The sequence below is a fragment of the Hesperophylax consimilis genome, chromosome 3, assembly GCF_061612785.1.
Source record: "Hesperophylax consimilis isolate HC1 chromosome 3, BYU_Hcon_1.0, whole genome shotgun sequence".
NCBI classification, from domain to species: Eukaryota; Metazoa; Arthropoda; class Insecta; order Trichoptera; family Limnephilidae; genus Hesperophylax; species Hesperophylax consimilis.
The window spans coordinates 29,535,003-29,558,445 of NC_142838.1; the positions used below are offsets into that span (position 1 = coordinate 29,535,003).

The 23,443-nt window shown below is 35.4% G+C and overlaps 1 protein-coding gene across 1 annotated transcript in view; it reads left to right on the forward strand.

Moving 5' to 3' along the window:
• Gp150 (leucine-rich repeat domain-containing glycoprotein 150) overlaps positions 1–23,404 on the forward strand; it is a 43,222-nt gene extending 19,818 nt beyond the window's left edge. Inside the window, exon 2 of the mRNA XM_089650208.1 lies at positions 20,116–23,404. Coding sequence (XP_089506334.1) covers positions 20,135–22,669 — 2,535 coding nt within the window. The 5' untranslated portion in view covers positions 20,116–20,134 and the 3' untranslated portion in view covers positions 22,670–23,404. The remainder of the gene's footprint in view (positions 1–20,115) is intronic.
• Positions 23,405–23,443: the final 39 nt, after the last annotated feature.

A 23,443-nucleotide genomic window follows, 5' to 3' on the forward strand; every position in this document is an offset into this window, starting at 1 on the left:
TTGGAGAAAAAAATGTTCACTTTGAGTCTTTGGTTGATCCCAAAAAAGTGCTCTTACCCCCACTTCACATCAAGCTTGGACTGATGAAGCAGTTTGTCAAGACATTGCCAAAAGATGGCGAAACGTTCAAGTACCTTCAAAAGAAATTCCCGGGACTGTCTGAGGCAAAGTTAAAGGAGGGTGTTTTTGTTGGTCCGGACATTCGGAAACTAATGAAAGACAATCAACAGTTTGAAAAGGTGATGAAAAAAGCTGAGAAAGAGGCGTGGATATCATTTAAAGAAGTTGTGTCTAAGTTTTTGGGGAACAATAAGGACCCGGATTATGAAGAAATTGTAAATAAAATGTTGAAATGTTTTAAAACCTTGGGGTGCTCCATGAGCTTGAAACTTCACTTTTTGAACTCCCATTTGAATTATTTCCCAGAAAACCTTGGTGCCGTAAGTGAAGAGCAGGGCGAGAGGTTCCACCAAGACATCAAAGAAATGGAACGGAGGTACCAAGGACGATGGGATGTGAATACGATGGGAGACTACTGTTGGATGCTCCATAGAGAACTTCCAGAAATCCCACACAAACGGAAAAGCTCAAAACGGAGTTTTGAGGGAAAAAGATGTAGATATTATAAAGAATTATAAATCCTTATTGTATATACATATTATTTTTATCAAATTGTATTTAAAAATGTAAATAAACCACTAGTAATATATACAGGGTGTATCGGCACTAACCCGACAAACTTTAACCAGCTATTCCTTAGCACATTTGGAGTAAAAAATGTTATGTACACTTTGCTGTCCGGTAACATTTTTTTTCTTTTAAAAACAAAAAATAAATAAAATTTCCACACTCCGCTACTGCCCACAGTATAGGGGTAAAATAATTGGCAACGCCGCGCTACTGTCATCTCTTTCACACATATTCTGTCTCAAGTCCCGTGTGGTTCCCGCCACCCCGTCTCGTATCAGTGGTCAGTGCTGTTTTGGGAGTTCGCATGTCATCAAGTTTCTAGTTTCGTTTTTGTTTTGTTATCTAAGTTTTTACTGTTGAAATATGCCCCTCAATTATCCACCTGCCGAGCAAGCAGATATTGTTTTTGTTTATGGATTTTGCAATGGAAATTCACGAGCAGCCGTAAGGGAGTATCGCATGAGGTTTCCTGGAAGACGCGTCCCACACCATGCTACCTTTGTCCAGGTTTGTACCCTATCAATTGTTTATTGAAACTATTTACATTCATTGATAATGCCAAAAAGCGCTTTTGAAATTTAAACTGGGAACATTAAAAACATAACAAGGGGCCACCAACTTTAAAAATGTAAATTGTACTTTAGGTGATTTGTGTTCAGTGGTCACTAAACGGCGTTTTAAAAAGTTAATTAATTTTAATCTCTAATAAATGCATCATTCACTGCAATTGAATTCACTCCCTTTCTCACCATGGGATTATTTAAATTACTTGAATTCAATTTCACCCCTGTGAATCCAAGATATCAACCGTACCTAGTTAAGAAAATTATAATTTAAAACACTTTGTTATACATTTTACTATAAAAAAATGAAATAAATGAAGAGAAAACGTAAGTTTTCTGATATGTGCCTAAAATAAGTGTTCTTTAAAAATAAAATGAGTGAAAAAGCCCGCGATTGTTTATTTGACATTATTACTGAGCTGAATAATAAAAGCAGTTGTTATTTGTTGTTTTGTTTCAGATGTATCAACAATTGCGTGACTGTGGCATCGGACGGATTGAAGGCGCCGGCGGAGGACACAACATCGTTCCTGTGGCAGTTGAGGAGAGAATCCTGAACTTAATTACCGAAGACCCCACGCTGTCCGTGCGTCGGGTCGCTCTGATGATAGGACACAGGGAACACATGGCGGTATGGAGAGTTCTGAAGAAGCACGGGCTCAAACCTTTTCACTATAGGCGCTGCCAAGGCCTCATGGAGAATGACCACTTTTCCAGAGTCGTGTACTGCAGAAGAATGCTGCATAATGTCATAAGAGATGCAGACTTCATGAAAAACATATTGTTTACCGACGAAGCACAGTTCACTAAAACAGGAGTGCTAAATGTGCACAACTTGCACCATTGGGCTGAACAAAACCCCAAGCTTGTTCGGGAGTCGTCGAGCCAGGACAGATTTTCCATCAACATGTGGGCAGGAATCCTGGGAAATCAAATACTCGGTCCAATCGAGTTGCCTCCCAGACTAAATGGACCGATGTATTTGGAGTTCTTACAAGTGCAACTGGGCGAGATTCTGGAAGATGTGAACCTCGAATTACTACGGAGAATGTGGTTCCAGCACGATGGAGCCCCACCACACTATTCGATTGCCGTGCGGAACTACTTGGATGTCGAGTTTCCTGGTCGTTGGATAGGCCGTGGAAGTCCGGCCATTGCTTGGCCACCAAGATCACCCGACCTGACCCCCCTGGATTACTACCTGTGGGGGGCTCTCAAGGAAAAAGTGTATGCTAAGCCAATAGCCTCAAGAGAGCAACTGCTCGAACGAGTGATGGAAGCCGCTGCAGAAATTAAAGCAAATCCTGCAAACTTAAATAATCAAAATATAACAAGACTACACGCTTGCATCGAAAATAATGGTAGTCACTTCGAACAAATGCTCCAATAAAAAAATTAACATAAACTACATGTCCGCATTTTCATTTATTATTTATTGGTAAAATTCTCACAATGTCATTCATTTACACATCAATATTACCTACATATCAATATTTAATAAAATCTGTAGAAGAGTATGCCCGTCGGCATTCAACAAGTTTTTCGACAAGTGTGTCGAAAAGCGTCTTCTCTCTTTCCTACACACTAAATATTAATGGTTAAAAATGAGACGACTGATGCTTGTAAGCGCGCCAATACGTAAAAACAACGAAACTCGAATAAGAATTGCCAGGTGGGTTTTTTAATCGCTTTAATCTGACTTTAAACAATAATTAAACACGTAAAAATTATTTAATATAATATTACAGTACAGTACTTTGAACCTTCGCAATAAATTTATTTGATTTTAAGTTTAGTTTGTAGAACTCCATTTCAATTTAGAGATTTTTTTTATTTTAACAGTCTTATTAAAAAATTTATAAAAACAGTGTGTTTATAAACAAGTTCTGCTAGTTGTAATTATTATTACGCGTGACAGCTGTTTCACCTTCTGACGGCATTATCAAACTTTGGTAAAGCCACTTACAGACGACGTAAGTGATAACTTTCTTTTTTTATTATTCTGGCTTTATTGATTTCCGAGTAAATTGTCGTAAATTATTATTTGCTAATCCCAATATTATTTGCTAATGCTAATAATTAAGTGAAATTTTAAACAATGCAATAATAGGATTATTGCATTGTTAATTTCACTTAATGTCGTTGGTATTTCCAACTGATGACTCAGGGGTTTATTTCCCTGAATAATTAAGTATTTTGGGGTCTAATTATTATGCATTTCATTACATCCGATAATTTAAACAATTTTTATGTTGAATTGGGGTAAGTTTTATGGCTAAGGGAAGGAGTGGAAGGTGAGGAAGTACCTGGATATTCAGATCTGGTCACCAAATACGGCTAGTCATTTCAAGCAACGTTTAAATTCTAAACCTGGATATTCAGATCTGGTCACCAAATACGGCTAGTCATTTCAAGCAACGTTTAAATTCTGAACCTGGATATTCAGATCTGGTCACCAAATACGGCTAGTCATTTCAAGTAACGTTTAAATTCTAAACCTGGATATTCAGATCTGGTCACCAAATACGGCTAGTCATTTCAAGCAACGTTTAAATTCTGAACCTGGATATTCAGATCTGGTCACCAAATACGGCTAGTCATTTGAAGCAACGTTTAAATTCTGAACCTGGATATTCAGATCTGGTCACCAAATACGGCTAGTCATTTCAAGCAACGTTTAAATTCTAAACCTGGATATTCAGATCTGGTCACCAAATACGGCTAGTCATTTCAAGCAACGTTTAAATTCTGAACCTGGATATTCAGATCTGGTCACCAAATACGGCTAGTCATTTCAAGCAACGTTTAAATTCTGAATTAATTAATCAATTACGAAAAAGCGTGGGGTTAAGAATATTTTTTTTAAATTATAGTTGTAATTTATTGTCGATTTTTTAAAAAAATTGCGATATTTTAAATAAAATTTAATAATTATTGTTTAAATAAATTAGCAATCTGGCAGCATTCATTTGCAGGTGGTCAATCCAATGCAGTCATGACGTTTGTGTGAGTGCTTTCCTTTGTCTCAGTGTGTTGCGCAGCAGTTTTATATGAACCGTTTTTTGATTCATCGGGATTGTTTTTAAAACTATACATTCTTTGTACCTTCAAATTAGTGGAAATAAACTTAAGTGTGTCAAGCTGCTCGTTATATTCCGGTAATTCTGGAAGGCTTTTAACATAAGCAATAATATTCATAAATCACATTCCGCGAAGTTGTAAATAACTAAATTTATTAAAAAATATACGTTGTAGGATAGCCTAGCAAGTAACATTTTGACAGAGCACTTACGGTGATTTAAAAAACAACGGCGCTGTTCAAATAATCCAATTATTATTATTGATAAGTACCTAAGTGAGGAAAATTGTTTTTAAAAGTGCTCAGAATTATTGGACTTCGATTATAAATTCAGGAAATCTACTAATTAGTTTCTTAGTTTCAAAATTAGACTATTTAATACGTGAAACGCGTAAGAGGTGAAACCAAAGCATTCCAGAGGTGAAACAATTTAGATACAAAAATAAAACTGATGTGTACAATACAAGAAGACAATCAGTGATTCGCATACGAAAAATGTGAATAATCATTATTGTTAAATAAAATATTTCTTTTCTGGTACTGGATTATGTAATACGGGCTTCGTTCGCAGCAACACGCGAGAGTTGCGATGTTGCTTTCAAATTTTGACAAAGGATAAAACAGTGGTGACATGTGGTGAAAATATGTTTAATTAATTTTTTATTAAAAAAAAACGTTACCGGACAGCAAAGTGCACATAACATTTTTTACTCCAAATGTGCTAAGGAATAGCTGGTTAAAGTTTGTCGGGTTAGTGCCGATACACCCTGTATGTATTTTTCATTTCAAAATTCATTTTTACCTATATGTACTGCGGGTTTTGCATAACTTTCATTTTCATTTTGCGGAAAATCCCTGCGTGGTGGAGAAAAACTGGCATATTTGGACTCAGCGCACCAAAATACATACGATTCACCCATTACGGTGAAAAAAACTATCAAAAAGTGTCAATTTGCAGGCCTGTGTTATTAGACGGTCACCGCCGCGCCAACCAAGTAGGTACTTTATAATTTACCATTTGTCTTCTTATTTTGTTACTATGTAGTAATGAATAAACACAATTCACATTTCAAGACTTCATTACAGTTTGCATGCGCAAAGTAATTAAATTTGATTAATGTACTTGGAACTTTGAAACAGTAGTTGTAGTGTATACTTGCTCTACTGCAGAGGTTATAATATAAATGGAGAGGAATCGAAAAGGTTAATCAAACGTATTAAATTACCATCATTTATTATCCGGCTTCTGCCGAGATACAACACTAAACAAAAAGTTAGAAAAATGTGGTACATAAAAAAATGTGTATTTTCTTGTGCTTTGACCTTCGACGTATTATTACAGCAGTGTATTTGATGGTTAAATAGATATTTTAAAATAGAATGGAAATGACGTTGCGAGATAGAATTGATTGCGTTGGCACGAAAAAGCGTGAAAATTTCACGCTGCCAATGAAAATAGATTTTCAACCAAAGATTAGGTAGGTATTTGGTATTTATCTATTATTGGGATAAATAAGAGTGGAATTAATTTAAAATTAACTTATTATAGGCTGATCTATGATATAAGAGAGATCACAGCGGATCTCTCTGCAGAGGCAGGAACATAACGGATTTTCTCTCCTTATAACCCACGGACACATCTCAGGCATTCTTGTCTTCTCTCTCCCCTTCCAACGCACGGATTCATCTCAGACATCCTTGTCTTCTTTCTCCTCTTGCAAAGCACGTATTCACCCCAGACATCGTTGTCTTCTCTCTTCCCTTCCAACGTACTGATTCATCTCAGACATCGTTGTCTTCTCTCTTCCCTTCCAACGTACTGATTCATCTCAGACATCGTTGTCTTCTCTCTCCCCTTCCACCGCACTGATTCATCTACACATCGTTGTCTTATCTCTCCTCTTGCAACGCACTGATTCATCTCATACATCGTTGTCTTCTCTCTCCCCTTCCACCGCACTGATTCATCTCACACATCGTTGTCTTATCTCTCCTCTTGCAACGCACTGATTCATCTCAGACATCGTTGTCTTCTCTCTCCCCTTCCACTGCACCTCACACATCGTTGTCTTATCTCTCCTCTTGCAACGCACTGATTCATCTCAGACATCGTTGTCTTCTCTCTTCCCTTCCAACGTACTGATTCATCTCAGACATCGTTGTCTTCTCTCTCCCCTTCCACCGCACTGATTCATCTCACACATCGTTGTCTTATCTCTCCTCTTGCAACGCACTGATTCATCTCAGACATCGTTGTCTTCTCTCTCCCCTTCCACCGCACTGATTCATCTCACACATCGTTGTCTTATCTCTCCTCTTGCAACGCACTGATTCATCTCAGACATCGTTGTCTTCTCTCTTCCCTTCCAACGTACTGATTCATCTCAGACATCGTTGTCTTCTCTCTCCCCTTCCACCGCACTGATTCATCTCACACATCGTTGTATTATCTCTCCTCTTGCAACGCACTGATTCATCTCAGACATCGTTGTCTTCTCTCTCCCCTTCCACCGCACTGATTCATCTCACACATCGTTGTCTTATCTCTCCTCTTGCAACGCACTGATTCATCTCACACATCGTTGTCTTATCTCTCCTCTTGCAACGCACTGATTCATCTCAGACATCGTTGTCTTCTCTCTTCCCTTCCAACGTACTGATTCATCTCATACATCGTTGTCTTCTCTCTCCCCTTCCACCGCACTGATTCATCTCACACATCGTTGTCTTATCTCTCCTCTTGCAACGCACTGATTCATCTCATACATCGTTGTCTTCTCTCTCCCCTTCCACCGCACTGATTCATCTCACACATCGTTGTCTTATCTCTCCTCTTGCAACGCACTGATTCATCTCATACATCGTTGTCTTCTCTCTCCCCTTCCACCGGACTGATTCATCTCACACATCGTTGTCTTATCTCTCCTCTTGCAACGCACTGATTCATCTCATACATCGTTGTCTTCTCTCTCCCCTTCCACCGCACTGATTCATCTCACACATCGTTGTCTTATCTCTCCTCTTGCAACGCACTGATTCATCTCATACATCGTTGTCTTCTCTCTCCCCTTCCACCGCACTGATTCATCTCACACATCGTTGTCTTATCTCTCCTCTTGCAACGCACTGATTCATCTCATACATCGTTGTCTTCTCTCTCCCCTTCCACCGCACTGATTCATCTCACACATCGTTGTCTTATCTCTCCTCTTGCAACGCACTGATTCATCTCATACATCGTTGTCTTCTCTCTCCCCTTCCACCGCACTGATTCATCTCACACATCGTTGTCTTATCTCTCCCCTTCCACCGCACTGATTCATCCCAGACATCGTTATATTATATTAAATTATAATTTCCAAGCTAAGTCAGTTCGTCATTCGTGTCGAAGTATGTCCTGCATCCTGCGTCTTATGTCCGGTGTCCCGGGTCGGAATTCCTGCAACCTTCTCCTTGAAGGCACGTTACGCACCCGTTGTTCACCATAATTTGTTTTTTTCTCATATTTTAAAGCCTCATGCCGTTTTCCCTATTCGGCCGGCAAAATGTTCTCGGAACTCGGTATTATAAAACGCCGCGCCGACTCTAGACTCGGTTACGGGTCGTTGGCATCGCTTCATAATTGCAATATTATGGTTTATTGCAAATAAGCATTTAGTCAAATTTTGTAAAATCTGTTAATATCTGTTAACTGTCTTTTTCTTCCTGGAATACCAAGATCGAAGTACAAACGTCTATCATACGTAATATATACACATATTTTAACGTATATTAATATATTCAATAATAGTATTATTCAATTTAAAAAAACTATTTAAAAAAAAAAGTTCTACTATGTTCATTGTTATTATTATTATTACGCGTGACAGCTGTTTCGCCTTCTGAAAGTAATATCAAACTGTAAATTATCAAATAGTTTTATAATGCTTTCAGAAGGCTAAACAGCTGCCATGCCTAGTAATAATAACTTATTAATAATCACGACAGAACATTTTTATTATTAAACTTTTTTTTGTAAATTGAATAAAAATATGGTTGAATATAAAAGAAAAACTTAAAATAAAATTTCTAGAGTTCTAGAACTTAAACTTGAAAACAATAGTATATTTACGGCGAGTTCTATAGTGGAAGATACTCTCAGTATCGCCCTGGTGTAAGACCACAATAGAGAATTGAAACTTGCTTTAAATAGCTTTAGACGTACGAACCAGATGGTTCGGAGCAGTTGTGACTCTTGTGCAGTATTCGCATAGAAAAATAAATAATAATGTATATTCAAATTTCGAGTACCTTAACTAAGGCATGATTCCCGGATTATAAATTTTGTGTTCTTTAAGTGGGAACTTTCAATCACATAGTTTTTGGTTGTCCCAATCTAAACAAATAGTCTCTTTTATATAAATCTTTATCTAAAATTGCCACCCATCCATTCAATATCTCATCTCTTCTAAGTCTAACTGGACTCTAATCTTTCGTGTAATTTTGAAATTCGACCATTTCTACAAAATAATTCTATAAATTCACCTTTCCTATCTCCATAATTTGAAATGGTGGCCTAGAACACCATTGAAAGGTGAAAACCAGAAACGTTTCATAAAAAACACACGGAGAAAACTTACTGATATACTGATATAAAATATTGCCAATTTATTAAAAATCTAGTCAAATTATTCGTATTCCTGTTAAAAACAATATTGCAGGCCTTTAACAAATGAATTGATAGATTTTCTCACAAACTATCCTTAAAACACGAATGTGTTCGGAGGATGTCGGAACACGTGTTCATAAAAATCTAATATTATAGCAAATCGTCATTATATTTATCAGGAAAAGCGCCGAACTAACTAACTAACCATAATATGTTTATATTTTTGTATGAAAGGCTTTGTTAGTGCTGAATTTCCCACTAGATGGCGTCGAGATATATTATATCTACATTTGTCGGTGAAATATTTTGACTTGTCAAATATTATGATTATTATTTTTAATGATAAACTTATGTTTATAATACAAGGTTTTTATGCGTAGCACAAAGGATAGCAAATTATTATAAGCATTAATTACTCCGGTTGTTTATAGTTGAAAAAATATAATATTGTCGATTGAAGTACTTGTACATATTGAATTATTTGGCGGGTTGGGAATAAGCCGATGTAGCTCAGTAGTCCAGAGCACCTGACCGGCTCAAGGTGCGAGTTCAATCAAAACCTCCTAGATCACAAGGCCGGAACACTGAATCAATTCAGCCTCCTAACTTGTATGGGAACCTCCAAAAAATGTTTTTTTTTTCATTATCTTAAATATTTTAAGATGTTTTAATAAAGAATAAAAAATTGAAAAAAATAATTTAAAATGATTTTTTATAAAATCCCACACAAGTTAGGAGGCTGCTTTGAATGAGTGTCCCGGCCTTATGTTCAAGGAGGTTTTGGTTCAATTCCTGTCGGCGGCATTTATTTTTACTCGGGAGATATTTTCAATGTTTATGGATATTTCGGGCGAGTAATTAATGCTTACAATAATTTATTACTGTATGCTTTAAAATCGTTGTATTGTAATTTTCAATATCTCATTATGTTCTGTTCTTATAATCTATGTATCCAGCTGGGCGTAAAACCAACTAAATAAATTTCAATTGACCATTGGAAAAAAACGATAATAGAAAATCGAATAAAGTCGAGTAGTAAAATTTGTTAGTAATTTAAAATTAATAAATGAGCATAAAACAGGTAAACAACGAAAACATAAAAATTACAGCATCTGCATCTAAGGTGCAGATGTTTAGCAAAATATTTTTTTAAAGAAGTGGTTACTCATACTTTTTATCGTATTTGAATATCCTTATGAAGCATGACTCATATAAAAGTTAACTGGGAAATTATACTATTTGAGTTGTGATTCAACGCCGATAAACACAATGTTAATTAATTGTATTTAATGTTTTACTTTTCTGCCCACGGTCTGGCTAAATTTTATAATCTGAATCCAATTAATTGTGCTCTGATTTGGACAAAACAAAACGCATTCAAGATAAACCTCGTTGCGATAAATTTAATTCAATTTAAATATTAATTCATCAGAACTAGCGGTGAATAGCTTATATTACAATTTATCTTTTTTGATAATAAAATATTAATTAATTTTTAGAAATAACGGTTGAACGTATATTTTGTCTGCCAATTTAATTCAACACATTGTCTACCTTTATAATATTTTTATCTCTGTAATATTGATAGCGTAAAATCAATAATTCCTTTACCTGCTTCGAAACATGATTACCTTGATAATTAACCAAATATTAGAGGTTCATTATTGTAAGAAACCAAACCATAATAGTTTAGTAATGTCACCAAGAAGGTTTAATTTAATGTTCTAGGTACTTCAAAATGACAAAAGACACTTTCTAAATAAGACAAATAATTAAATTAAAGGAACATCATTTACTTACATTTCCCGTTTCCTACGTATATATCTTTTCTCTAATGTGTCATATTATTATATTAATATAATGTTTAAACAAGGCATTTATTTAATGTTTTCCCTTTGTTTATGATTAATGCAGGATTGAGAGTGCACCTTTTACGCAGTATGTAGATTATAATTATGTAGAAAGCTAGTCTCATACGAGCGCTGTACGCTCATAATATATGTGGCCTCATAATATATCGGCATGTTTCACTATATCGCTATGTAACCTATAGCGAGCGATTTGGTGAAACTGGCCAAGCCCACTAATATTATGAGAGTATAGCGCTCGTGTGAGAATAGCTTTACTCGATGAAAACACATTTACGTCATATTTCGCCTGGTTCTTAACTCACATCAGTGAAATAATTTAAAAATAATATATGAAAATAATATATTTTTTATCACAATTTATATTATAGTTCATTATACATATTTCTTGTATCTCACCAAAAATAGTATATGTACGTACAAATTATATTCATTTGATATCCAATATATCCAATTGCTTTTTCCTATTTCGAGTCATATAGAAGCTAATGTGAGTTGGCTTTCTTACGATGGGTTTTTTGTGGCAATGTTTGGCTTAAGCGATAGCGTGGTTTATTCACTTTAGTAAGTCCGAAGGAAGGAATATTCATTAAAATAAAAAAATAATACTTTTGTTAACAAAAATAGATTAGATTGTGTCGTAGTAAAAAAAACTTATTTTAGCACTGAAAAATTGATTTTTAAATATATATCATTTCATTATCATTCCGACCTTATATTCTATTATCTTTGTCAGACAGTTTGACAGTAAACCTGGTTTAAATCAAGGTACACAGTTTGATTACAGTTAGCATGCATATCACCATGTACATAGTGTTGTAGTCAATAGTCACCGTGAATCACGCTAGTAATTATTTTGATTCAATTTCGGCGAACATTGTTAAACGCGCATTGAGCCATGCTTACCGTTAAACTAGATAATACAGTTAAAATAATTATTTATCGCCATACCAATGTAGAACGAGCATATTATCCTGATACCGAAATTGGTCACAAAGAATATTTTGGTGATAAGTCCATTGTATTTCAGTTGCATAGAATAATAAATTGCTATATGAGCTTTTTTTCAAAGGACTTATTTTTTTTCTCTGTCGTTCACAGTTTTAAGAAAAACAAAACACGACGCTCACCTGAATTAATAAATAATGTTAATTCAACTCATTTTGTAGTCAGCGTTTTTAGTTAATTAGAAAGAACCACCAAATCATTGAAATCAACATTGGTATTTATACAAATCCTTGCGTAAACTGCACATTTTATTACACGGAGGTAACGAGTACGTGCCGATTTAAGTACCTGCTCATTAAAATTACGCAATTAAACATGTTTTAGATAAATATTAGGAAACAGGTGCAGTTAGACTGAGATTATTCAAGGCGAGGAGGATTTGGTCGAGTGTCGAGGAAAACGATAGCAATATCATAAAGGCTATAGTCCAACAGTCGATTATAGATAGATCAGGTAGAATTTACGTGAACAATACACAAGATTGTGAGTATGTATACACTTCCGACTGCCTTTGGTCTTACTTACGCCTACTTATAGCGATAAATGGACAGCTAGTGCATACGGTCATCGAAAAAAAATCTTTTTTCAATTTTATTGAAATTTCTTTTCTGAAGTCGAAACATGCTGTGTGAAAACAATGCATCTGTGTGAGTACTGTGTTCGACTCAACTCTGGTTGCGACATATCTGTGTGAGTACTGTTTTCGATTCAACTCTGGATGTAACACACAAACATCTGTGTGAGTACTGTATTCGACTCAACTCTGGTTGCGACCCATAAACAGTGCTCATTTTCACTTCACAGACATTATCGGACATAACGATTGGATACCAGAATTGTATCTTCCATCACTACCACATTATTTTATTTAGAAGATTGTAGATCTTATATTGCATTAGATAACTTGTCATGCCATGTCAAAAGTCAGAATAATAGAAGACCATGTATGAATGTGAATGTTGCAAGGAGTGTGTGCTGAGACCGAGGTTCGACCTATCTGCCTACCCCTGCGTGATGGTTAGTTAGTTAGATCAACAACCAATTATATATGGTAAACTGTTTATTTTTTCGTTATTCTGCACATACATAATCTACACATTATCAAATAATGTAATGACTTATCGTGATCCTTCTTTAGCTAACGTTTCGGACAGCGGTACAGTGTCCGTCATCAGGGCAGATGTGAATCACACTTGGCCGTGAAAATATGAAAACATCATTATTCAACTTAATTACTTGTTTTATTACCGGGATATTAATACTAATACCTATATTTTAAGAACTTAATACTAATACCTATATTTTAAGAATTTGCATAGATATATTATCACGCAGGTAAGAAGTGTTAAGTAAAATGGTAATAAAATTTTACGTCATTTGGATGTATAGTCAATGGACGACTGAGAATCAAAGATCGAAAATCTTAATACCCGATTAAATGCAAAGCGACCATTGTTTCAATTCATAGACGTACTTATAGCTAGATCGTCACTATATTATGTACTAATGGATGACGACATATCTATTTATATCTTATATCAGAGGTCCCCAAACTTTTTTGTCCCGTAGACCAAGTACCGATTTTTTCTGCTTTGGGTGGACCCCCTGCTTTCCTGATGTTGATTTTTCAGACAGAAATTACCCTATATTGCAGAATGGTTTTGTATGTATGAGGTATTCTCGATTGCTCAGTACTGGATTCCCCACAATAATTTCGAATGCACTAATTCCCCACACAACACTATTTCAATGAGGGGGGTGGGTGGCAAGAGAATTTCAGAGATGACACTAATTCCACAATATTTAAAAAAAAATGGGGGGAAGGGTGGCTAGGGAATTTCGAAATAATTAATTCCCCACAATATTTTTGTGTGACAAAATTTTTCCCAGAATATTTGAGATTTTCCCTGAATTTGGCCTCTCCGTCAACATTTCAGAATATCCGTAAATATCTAATCACTGTTGTATTTTGAAAACTAGTCCATGTGAAAGCCCAAAAAATTGATATTCCCAAAAAATGCGGCCTAAAATTGGCCTAAATGGAATTCGCTCTTGTGGAACCCCATTTACATCTTTTTCACCCCCATTTTTTTTTCATCAACCTGGATCCCCTGCAGGTCGAAATCGACAAATTTGGGAATGAATGATCTAGATTGATTGTTTCTATGAGGGTGGTGATAACCATGGATAAAATGTATCAAATATTTTGCTTTATGCCGTTATCTTGATAAAAATGTATGAAATTTAAATTATTCTTCGTGATTTCTTTTATAATTCTTTTGGTTTAGTTTTTAACACATTTTCTTGTTGAACTGTCGAGAAGTACAGGGCAAACAAAATAGCGTCTTGTTCTATTAAAAAGAATTTTCCGAGCCCCAATGTTCACGATGGAAATGACATTAATATTCACAAAATAAAAATACTATGGCCTTTTTAATGAAGAAACTTATGTACCAACATAATTGCTAAGAAAGTGCTAGGTAAGAAGTTAAATATGTTGCATAAAATTGGTATTCTTATACATAATGTATATATGTATATGTCACTTGTCAATAATTCACATGGCGGGAAATAAAATGGCCAGTAAGGTCACCTTGTGCATACATTGCAATAATATAAGGTATGTGCAATTTATAAGTACCTACGTGAAGAGCGAACACAGTCAAATATTAGAAAATTTGCAAAAAATAATAATAATATCTAGGTATTCTTTTGCTTCTGCTAATTGTAGTCAGTGATAATAGTACCATTGACACACGTTCTTGACAACTGTCTTCAAATAAACATTCGCTTGCCGGAAATGTACCGTACATTAATTACCATCCTTCGAACATTGAAAAGATAAGTACAAGTAACCGATAGAAGTGCATTGTAGGCTTGTCTATGTGCCCGAAGTAAGTAATAATCCATTACTTCAGGCAAAATCGATCCAACATTTTCAAATATCGTATTTAATAGGCTTGTCTCTGAAACGAGAGTCAATTAGCGACAATAATCTTTCTTAAAATCGGTAAACATCGCCTTACAACTACAAATATAACCTATTAATAATAGATACAACAATATCATCGATCATTTCTAAACAGATATATCTACTTTCAACATCACTGCCTTTCTGTGATAATGATGATGAGAAAGAAGGGATAAGAAAATTATAACGAAGCGTTGATAATAAAAAGTTATTTAACTTTGATTTACTTCATATTTACTAAAAGTCGTCACACACCGGATTAGCATATTCCAGAACCCACCAATCAAATAACAACACTGACACATAAAGCATGCTAATAAGAAGTTTTCGGTAAACACACCCAACTTTACTACGTTTGTACAAAGTCGTCGCTAAATATTCCTACAGGTGTTGCAAAAAACAAAATAAAACTACGCTAAACAAATAATCCGAAGTTCAAGTTTTTGTGCCATGTTGTTTTTTATTGTCTTCTATATTTTTCTAATAATATAAATATGCGACTATTATAATATGTTATGACCAAATAAAAATTTACGTAGGTATGTCATAATCACGGATTTTAAGGAAAATTTCTTTTTATATTAATAATATCTACCAAGTACCTTTTTTATCCCTATTACCTATTATGTTCTGTAATCTGATATCTTTAAACCCTTACCTAGGATAGTACCTACCCTTTTCGTATTTGATAAACAAATATTTCTACTCGTAGTGCTACTCCTTTCTTTCTGCTTTGCAGAAAAGGAAAAGATACGTACGTTTGGGAGCTACCTGGCTTAGGACGTGTTGTTTCAAAGAATTTGAAAGAAATCTTCAAATTCAAGTTCTGTGAAAGTTCTATTAGAGTTCTGTTATTATTTCATCATGGGTCTCTTGGTAAGAACTTGAACAAGACTTTTACAAAACTTGAATGTTAACTTTGAAATTTGATGAATTGTTTGAAAAATTCTTTGAAATATCCCGTCCTTAGTTATTTTCATATTGACATAAGATGTTTACCTGAAATATTAAAATTTATTAAATATAAACATTATTTGATTTTTAACAGTTTTTCACAAATAAATAATGCGTACCCAACATTTGAATACAGTTGACACTTCTAGATCCAAGATCCACTCATTCTTTCTACAGGACCTTAGCATCCCCAAAGATGGGATGTGGGTACTGAGGAAAATCTCAGTACCCACACTATAGATTTTATTATAATATAACATCCATAGTGGGGGTACTGATACAAGATAGCAAAATTGTGTTTCCTGCCACTGAAAATGCCATAAAGCAAAATAGTGATTTTCTCAAGGGTCAAACGTTCTAACTTTTCCCGTTCAATATAATATTGGTGGTGTTGTCTATATGTTTATAAACAATATTGACGTCAATAAATTATTGATGCTTAATCAGTTGTTCCGTGGGGGCATTGGAAGTACTTAGCCGTTTTATATTAACAACAACATGTATTTATAGGCACTAAAATATGTATTGTAAACGTAAAGGTATAGGTATGAATCACATAGTAAAAACGTGATTAGATTTTACGACTGACTTAAAAAAAGTACTAGTATAGGCGATTATTTTATTTTTATTACCTATTTATCGGCAATTTTAATCTTTGTCAATAAATAATGGACTGATTATTTTTTTTAAATAAATGCGTGGCTTCTTGTTTTGATGGCCATCGATTGACTGTGATCATCTGTATGTAAAATCTTGAATTTTAAACTTATCTCTGAACTTTGACTAGATGCTGGTAATAGTGGTAATAGCTAAAGCGCTGGTAAACATTTAGTCAATTTTTTATCATTTTAACTCCATTCTAACATTTAAAACCTTAAATTTTAACCGCTTAACCTGTTTTCCATGTTCCAAAACGGTGGTAACTCTCGCTCAAACGATTAATTATTCGTCATTTAGACTTATTTAAAACAGCCTGCGTTATTCATGAATGATACTTCAGTACAAGGAACGAGTATGTATATTGTCTTTAAATGTGAAACCAATTGATTAACCAAATAAGAAATACTTTAATTAGACGTCTGCATAATTTATACAGCCGGGCATCATCGGATCGTTTCTTCTTGTAATTCCTGTTTGAGTAGGTACCCGGGTGCCTGTCTACGTCTACTGAAACTCGTATGTATCTATACCTAATATTCTCTCGACCGATGCCCATTCAAGCCACTCAAATCCAGTCCATAATCTTCCACTGACTGTTGACTGCCGACCAACAACTAGCCCAACCACTAACCATCGACTTGTTAACATTATATAATATATCTACTACTAGAGTTAGTATGAGCAGAATATACTCTACTCTTTATACTCTCCAGAGTCAAGTCTGTGTTCCTTGCACCAGGTGTAGTTGGCGATGTGTGCGGATGCGTTGCTATAGGCTAAAATCTTACCACAATTTGCACGTAGGAACTGCCTAATTATCAGAGCAGGGACAGGCGCGACAGGGCACTTGACCCAAGACCATATCTGTAAGACTACAGTAACCCAGTGGGCGAAAAGAAAAGTGTGATAAATCATCAGAGTTACTCCTTAGATATCTTGCTATACAAAAGATTAATATGAAAGTTAAAAAATATACTTCTATGACACAATTCCGAATTTGAAAAACACTGCAAATAAAAAGATTCACTTTTTGTAGCTGTAGCTTATTTTGATACATCCCCTTTCTCATATAGAAATATCATCACATCAGTTGTGAGAATCATTAAAATTATTTATCGAGTACGGTTTTGCTTTAATTCAAACGATTTAGCACATCACGTTTATTTTTTTCGGGGTAGGTAGGTGCTCCAACTGCAAAAATACTTCCCCCGGTCCTGCTAATAAACCTATGCGGACAGTACTTACCTATCTATGGGCACACCTACTTCTATTATCTGTATTCATTTATCTGGTATCTTCCATCAAAGGGTTACACAAATATTAACTTATTTACCATAACTTATTTACCATAAATATCACACGTGATTTTCGTCTTCCACGTTCGTGAATTTTCGAGCATATAATTTGGAAGTAGGAATGTAATACGAGAATAAAACAACTAAAAACACATACCTATTTTCATTTGAACTAATTTCAAACACCGATTGATTATTGAACCGAGACTTTTTAATATTTTGTTGTATTATATCACTGTGCTTTAAAATGAAATGTCGTTAAAATTTAGGTGGTATAATTGTTATTGTTAGCATTTTCCGTCTCCTGTCCCTAAATATAATCAGAAGGATTGGGTACTGCGCGATACATTTTCATTCAACCGATCAGATGAAATGCATGGGCTTTCGTTGAATACCTAATCTACCATCGTACAATCGCACTAATATAAATCACCATCATATCAGCCATTTAGAGTTTCGTGCGGATCAAAACATTCACCACTCCTTTACGTCAGCAGCAGTCAGCAATCATGACTCATGACTCAACTTTTACCGGTTGCTTGTCTGATGAATTTAGTCAAAGATGTTTTAGGCCTACCCGGTGCCCAGGTTTCTGCAGCTTATTCTAGGTCTCCCATTTGAACACTCTTCTTGGACACCATTCTCCTCGAGTCATCAAAAATTGCTAACATTGTTTTGTGATCCCGCAGTAACCTATTTTTCCCCTTCTTTCGTTTACTCTGTGTTACTTACTTTCAGTTTATGTGGAGCCATTGCGCATGTATTGTGGTTTCAAAACACAGGTTACATTCAAAACACTAGCGTAAAAAACATATTTTTCTGATGTCGTTTGGTTTGGTGTTTTAAAAATATTATCCCAGAATGTCACGAGGGGGTCAAGTAACAAATTAATCACAAAAAAAACGGTTCACCATACAATATACAACACCTCGGTGCAGGTGAACATATACAAAATACACAATATTAAACTGTCCCCCCTTGCGGACCCCAAAGTGCGACACCTTCATACCTCCTACATCGTAAATCCGCCCTTGAGCCTAAGACTCAAGACAAAAATAAAACATAAGTATTTTCAAGTTTGTAAATTCGTATAGATTTCCTAATCAGTTGTCTGATAAAGCGCCGATGGCATTCTTCGCTGTCCAAACAGTGATGTAACATTTCCAAACTCTGAGGCCTTCAGTCTACTCGACATCGACATGGCATTATCATGTTCATGCGTGATAGACGGAGCAGGCGCGGCTCCCATACTTCATACCCATACACATTACACAATGGCGTCACCAGCAAAACTAGCCAAGTCTGACTGGCATGCAAAACGATTGTTTATCTACGGGTGGAATGACAAATTGCTATGAACTATACAATTATTATATTATGTAGCTGGATCTATTTCCATATTATGTAGACCGAGCGATACTTTAGCCATTATTGTTCTAGATACAGTGCTAAGTGCCAATCGTTTCTGAAGTATGCATTGTATCCATTAGAACCTGCAATTTTTTTTGAAGTTCGAAGGATTTCATGGATCCTCATCATTTATAAATTAGAAGTATTAATTTATTCCTTAAAACTTCATGAAATAAAGTTCCATCTCTTAGCAACATGGTGATTGGTGATATTGAATATATATTTGACAATTCATATTTGATAAATATATATTACTGTCTTCTATTTTCAAGAGTCATAGAGGAAGGAGACTATACTTATTATTTATCATATTTTTTTACCTTATCTTATCTTTTATATTCAGGCAAAAATACAGCTAAAGATAATATTGTTTGTTAATGTAGGCACAGTGTACCTACATACTGTATGTCACATTCATTACATTCTAAAGTGTATATCCCATTTTTTAGAATTTATTAGGTATGACTACTAGAAATTTTGAAACTAGAATCAGGGAACATAAACTCTGTTTACGAAATATTAACTATTCCGAGTTTGCTAATCATTTAAACTAAATGAATTTAGTTAACAAATAATAGAATCCTGTAAGTCACCTTTATTGACAATGTTCCCCAGTTATGTTGACCCCTCCCAACTTTCTCTCCCCCCCCTCTACAAAAATAGCCCCTCCCACTACCCTCGCCTAATAAAATCTAATTTCTGTACTTGCATAATGTGTTAGTTTTAAGAATGCTAGTGAAGTCATAAGCGAAACTGGTAGCAAATATAATAAAAATCAGTTAACAAATGTACATGTGAAATAAAACTCTTCAAACCAAATTTCTACAAATTGTGCCCAAGAAATACAAATAATCAGCCTTGTTCGCCTTTATTTACTCGATGTTGTAATAATTATTGTTGTAGATACAAATAACATGTATAACTTTTGTCAACAAAATTTTTCTAATTTTTTTGTATTTTTCATTACAGAATCAATCTGAAGGTTAGAATGAAAGCGCTTTTCCTGGTGCCGGTGCTAATCCTGCTCGTATTAGGAGCAGTGGTCCACACGGCCCCTCCCCCTCCCTCCACCGCCTCCCCCACCAACACCAACAAGGTCTCTCCAGACTCAGAAGTCCCGGACTACCAGTATGAAGACTACGAAGACGATGATGAACATGACGAGATCCTGTTTAGCGAGGATAAGCCGTGCCCGAGGGACTGCAAGTGCACCGTGTCTATGAATGACCGCATTGCTCACTGCAGCCGCTTGGAAGTCGGTACCCAGAAGTTCGGGGATGACATCACAGGTATTGTGATTGAGAATGTTGATAAGAAGCATCCGCTGGTTCTGACTGGAATGATGTTCAGGCAGTTGGGACTGCACCAAATTACCAATGTGAAGATTTCCAATAGTGTGATTGCATCCATCAGTCCGTTAGCTTTCAAAGGCCTTCACGAACTTAACAGCGTGAACCTGACTGGCAACAGTATTCAGAAGATCGATCCTGAGATATTTGCCTTCAATAGCAAACTCTCTCTGGTTGATCTATCGGATAATCCCCTCTCTATCGATGCGAATACCCCTTTCCTTAATTCTTCTTCCATCCAGGAATTGGAAATTGCCAGGTGTGGGTTAAAAGAAATTTCCAAAAATGCACTCACGAAATTGACTAATTTAATGTACATTAATTTGTCTGGAAATAAACTGCAAGAGCTTGAATCAACTGTGTTTTCCAAGCTGAGGATTCTAGAAGAAGTTGATATGTCAGAAAACTCCTTGGAAAGTATTCCGGAAGATTTATTCATGGATAATGCTGAAATGACGACACTTAGATTGAGAGGTAATCCCATTACTTCAGTTATTGGTGTACAAATTAATGAATTGCTCACCATTGATCTGAGCATGGCCAAAATCAGCACAGTCGGACCTTCAATGTTCAATAGTATGCCGTTAGTCTCAAACCTAAATCTGAGTTCCAACGGAATTAGAAAAATTCACAATCAAGCATTCCATCAACTTACTTCGTTGAACTATTTAGACCTTTCCAACAACAACTTAGATTTCATTTCTGACCAGCTTATTAAAGAAAATCTGCAATTGGACGTTTTTAAAATTGCAAGAAATCCTTTCTTGAAGAGCCTCCCTGAAGAGGGCTTCGCTTGCTCTTCTGAACAATTTAACATTTACTTGTTCGATGCTTCAGGTTGCAGTATAGAAAAAATTTCTGACAATTTTTTGAAAACTTTGCCCGCCCTTTCCCAAATACTTCTTTCTCATAATAAGATCAAGAGTATCGGATCTGCATTGCAAAAATCAATCCGATTGGTAGAAATTGATCTTTCCTATAACTCACTGACAGTTCTCGCTAAGGATACATTCAGCATGAACAAGGATCTAGGAAAGTTGAACCTCGCAGGAAACCCCTTGACAACTCTGTCGGCAGATCTCTTTGTCAGCAATACAATCCTCACTTGGCTCGATGTCAGCTCCTGTCAGCTCAACTCTCTGTGGGGAACTAACGCAGTCTCTTCGGGACTTATCATGAAAGACTTGCATTTCCTTAATGCTTCCAATAATAACATTAAGTCAATCAACTACAAAGAGTTGCAAACCATCAGCAAGCTCTTTACCCTGGACATCTCACAGAATCCATTGGAATGTAACATGGAATTCCAAACATTGATGACCTGGCTGGGAGAGCATGGCGTGCTTCCCTCTGCCACAGACATGCTTTCCTCTCAGATGGTTATGGATAAGAAAGTTGGAGATCTTAGGCAAAAATGGGAATTCTTAGCTAAAACGGTATGTCGCCCAAACATCATGCCCGTGTCCAGTAAACAGTCAGAAAGCGATTCTAATGAAAAGGCTGCAGTTGAAAGTATTTTGAAAAAGATTGAAGAAAACCCGCTTATAGACATCAACGGGGACTACATAGTCGAAGAGGATGAAGAAGATGACTATGATGATGATGGTGATAATACTCTGAGTATTCCCTATAAAGAACCTAAAACCATAACAAAAGATTCAGAAGTAAAGATTGCCGATGATTTGCTTAAGATTTATGAAAACGTAGATCATAATAAGATAGAGATTCCATTTGAGAAGGAAATAAACGAAGAGAGCATTATTGCAAACGAGATGTTCGATGAGCTTGAAGAAGAGAGGAAAATGGGTGGGGAAAGATATGTGACTTATCTGGAGCTAGATTCCGACTACAAGCAATACGTGCTGCCAATGCTGTTGACCATCATCTTAAGCGTGGTCATGGTGTTCATCATGATGAAGGCCATCAAACACTGCGCCGGCCCCAGGAACATCGGATACAAGAGCGCAGTGCTCAGCATCAACACTCCCAGCGTGGGAAGGGGGAAGAAGGACTGCGGGCTTGTGTACCAGCCCCTGTCGGAGGACCTCAGCGGCCCCAAGACGCCCATCATCAGCAGGCAATTCCTCGGAGCGAGCCAGTCTTCCAAAGGCACCGATATCTCTTATAAAAGCAGTCCCTTCCACCATAGCAATATAACTCCCGAACATGTTTAATTGCTTCAACAATATTTAAAAAGATACAAACAAACCATTAAAAATATCAAAATTAAACAATCTACAAATCAGGACATTTTGAAAACTAGTCATAACTGAATACTTTATTTTTTAAATAATTTTCCGTGGAGTATCCAAAACGTGCAGCTCACTAAATAAGAATTGAAATGTTCCGATTTTTTTCAACTTTGACATTAGTTTTGGATATATTTATATAGTCTGATAAGAATAAATGTATTTAATAAAAAAAATAAAAGTCGATTCGCCAAATTCAAAAAGGGTTCCTCAAACCGAGTAATAATATTATATATACTGTGCATATTGCAGCCATATTTAGTATTCTGTATTTAATACAAATTTGAGGTGAACATAGCTAAATACTACTTCATTGGAACATTAAGTTTGCCCTTACATTGTTTTCAATAAACCGTTATACTTTATTGAGAATGGTTATTTGTGTATTTTAAAAGTATGTTACTTAGTATCTTCATAAAACTAATAAAAATGTATTATACAACAAAACACCATAATAAAGTATTTTTATAGAAATTAAATTAACTTTATTTTATTATGAAAAGTATTACAATAATAAAATATACATTTCAATGTACAAGTATGTATGTACTTACTTATTATTATGAAGGAAGAAGTGATCAATTTCTTAATTAAAAAAAAACAACAGCAGCAACAATATGGTATATTAGATGGTAAGAAACAATTACATAATAATATGAATTATTTATAAAACAAATTGATCATAAACTTGACTACTTA